At 46.3% G+C, this 2,500-nt stretch overlaps 1 protein-coding gene across 2 annotated transcripts in view; it reads right to left on the bottom strand.

Moving 5' to 3' along the window:
* myo10 (myosin X) overlaps positions 1–2,500 on the bottom strand; it is a 147,756-nt gene that overhangs the window by 110,144 nt on the left and 35,112 nt on the right. Inside the window, exon 12 of one of the 2 annotated variants that reach the window (XM_062530835.1) lies at positions 2,434–2,500. This exon is cut by the window's right edge and continues 52 nt beyond it. In XM_062530835.1, coding sequence (XP_062386819.1) covers positions 2,434–2,500 — 67 coding nt within the window. Of the gene's footprint in view, positions 1–574; positions 591–2,433 lie in introns of those variants that run through there. The other variant, XM_062530834.1, reaches the window with a different exon arrangement.

Here is a 2,500-nt window from a genome sequence, read left to right as displayed (position 1 = left end):
CGTTGAAGAGGGGGCGGGAACGGGCGGGGATGACCGCTGTTAACGTAATGTCTCTGACCTACCCCTCTTAGCCCCCCACCCCCTCCCACCCTCCCCACGCTATATAGGCGCTATATAAATGTAATTTATTATTATTATTATTAATGAAGTGACAGCTTAGTAAATTCCGCAATATAGCAAAGCACAGCCTTTGCAGTCTGCGTATACAAAAACTCGCTGTTAGCGCTGTGTTAGTACATCTGGCCCCCAGACTTAATTGATCTCAGGTGCTAAGTGAGTGAGTGTGTGAGGCCACATGGGCTCAGATAGGTATTTGGGATTGGGACAGCACTTCACCAGATCACATGTACCTTGGCGATGTTTACTAACAAAGACGTTGCTAACATTTGCACCATGCACGTGTGTGTCGTGCGTGCTGTTGTTTACCTTCATTTCCGAATTTTTCTATGATCTCCGCGGTAAACTTTAACTGTGGGTAATTCCCACAGTGTGTGTGTGTGTGTGTGAATGTGTGTGTGCACCTGCTCAATAGTAATTGGTGTGTGTGTGTGTGTGTGTGTGTGTGTGTGTGTACCTGCTCAATAGTGAGTGGTGTGTGTGAGTGTGTGTGTGTGTGTGTACCTGCTCAATAGTGAGTGGTGTGTTGCAGTAAGTGATTGCGTCACATCCTGTTTGTTACTGCCACTGTTTAGCGTTGTAGCTTGTGGTGCTTCCCTGCTGTTTCCACGTAATCTGTTCACTTGAACACATCGGGGTTTTATCTACTTATAACTCTACTCTAACCACCTGTGTAGCCAACTCACTTGCTTTTTCTTAAAGACGATGCCTCGTCTCGATCCTGTCCCTACCTCTCCTCCTCCTAACGCTCTATGTTGCCCGGCGTGTCACATGCTAGCTTACTCCCCAGCCTCCTTTAGTGGACAAGATACTTGTAGTAAATGCGGACAAATAGCTAGCTTGGAGGCGAGGTTAGATGAACTCGAGGGCCGCATCCACACGCTGAATCTGACTAGCAAACAGTTAGCGACAGAATCCCCGGTAAGCTGTGTGGATGCACTAGCCATTAGATCTACGGATAGGTCTACAGATAGCGTAACCATGACAGCCCCCTCGCAGCAGGGGACTAGTCCCTGGGTGACTATTCGGGGACATAAATCCAAACAGAGGCCCACTGCTAACCACCAACCACTTCACGTTTCTAATCGATTCTCCCCTTTAGCTAGTCAAGATAAACCTGCCTCTCTGGTAATTGGCGCTTCTACTATACGATACGTGAAGCTAACGACTCCATCGGTTATAGTTAATTCAATATCTGGGGCCAGAGCTAATGACATCGAATCAAATTTGAAAGTGCTGGCTAATGCTAAGCGAAAGTACTCGAAAATAGTCATCCACACCGGCACCAACGATGTCCAATAGCGTCAATCGGAGATCACCAAGCAAAACTTTATTTCCGTGTGCAGGTTCGCACAACAGATGTCTGATTCTGTAACTTTCTCTGGACCCATACCCATTAGAAGAGGTGACGAAATGTTCAGCAGAATTTCGGACCTCAACCACTGGCTGTCAGAGTGGTGTGCCAATAACAATGTGGGCTTCATTGATAATTTTAGCTCCTTCTTGGGGAAGCCTAGACTGTTGAAAAGAGACGGTATCCACCCCACTCCGGAGGGTGCTGCTCTCCTTTCAAGGAACATAGACCATCACCTAACCGAGGCTAGTTCCTGACGAACCAGAGGTTAGTCCAGGCAGCAGAGATATTGTCTTACACAGATCTCTGTCGTCCCAGAGTCACCCAGATAGGCCAACGCAGGGCCAAATAGAGAGGGTGTCTGTACCAAAGCTGTCTCGTGCTCGACCCATTAGGGGAATTGATTTTAGCAATCTTATTCAAATAAAAACATCCTCGATTACACAATCCCCCCAAAAAACGCAACTTAGGCTTGCTTTACTTAACATTTGGTCATTATCAAGTAAGACCCCCTTGGTTAATGAAATTATTACTGACAACCACATAGATGTAATGTGCCTCACTGAAACCTGGCTTAAACCAGATGAATACCTTCCATTGAATGAGTCCACACCACCTTCCTATCTAAACCACCATGTACCACGCCATACTGGCAGGGGTGGTGGAGTAGCTACAATTTATCACTCTAGCCTTCTCACATCTCCCAAACCCGCACATAAGCTTACATCTTTTGAAGTCCTAATTCTTAATTTTATACATCCAGACTGGAAAACTAATCTGCCTGTAACCGTGGTCACACTTTATAGACCAGGCCCCTACACTAATTTCCTAGAAGAATTCTCCGATTTTCTTTCCACTTTAGTTGTCCAAACAGAAAAAGTGTGTGTGTGTGTGTGTGTACCTGCTCAATAGTGAGTGGTGTGTGTGTGTGTGTGTGTGTGTGTGTGTGTGTGTGTGTGTACCTGCTCAATAGTGAGTGGTGTGCTGATGAGTTCTCCTCTCAGCATCATGGACTTCTGGGTGAGAACC

This window comes from Sardina pilchardus, chromosome 2, assembly GCF_963854185.1.
Source record: "Sardina pilchardus chromosome 2, fSarPil1.1, whole genome shotgun sequence".
Taxonomy (NCBI): Eukaryota; Metazoa; Chordata; class Actinopteri; order Clupeiformes; family Clupeidae; genus Sardina; species Sardina pilchardus.
Note: the sequence above shows the minus strand (reverse complement) of the source record. Positions and strands in the feature narration are given on the sequence as shown.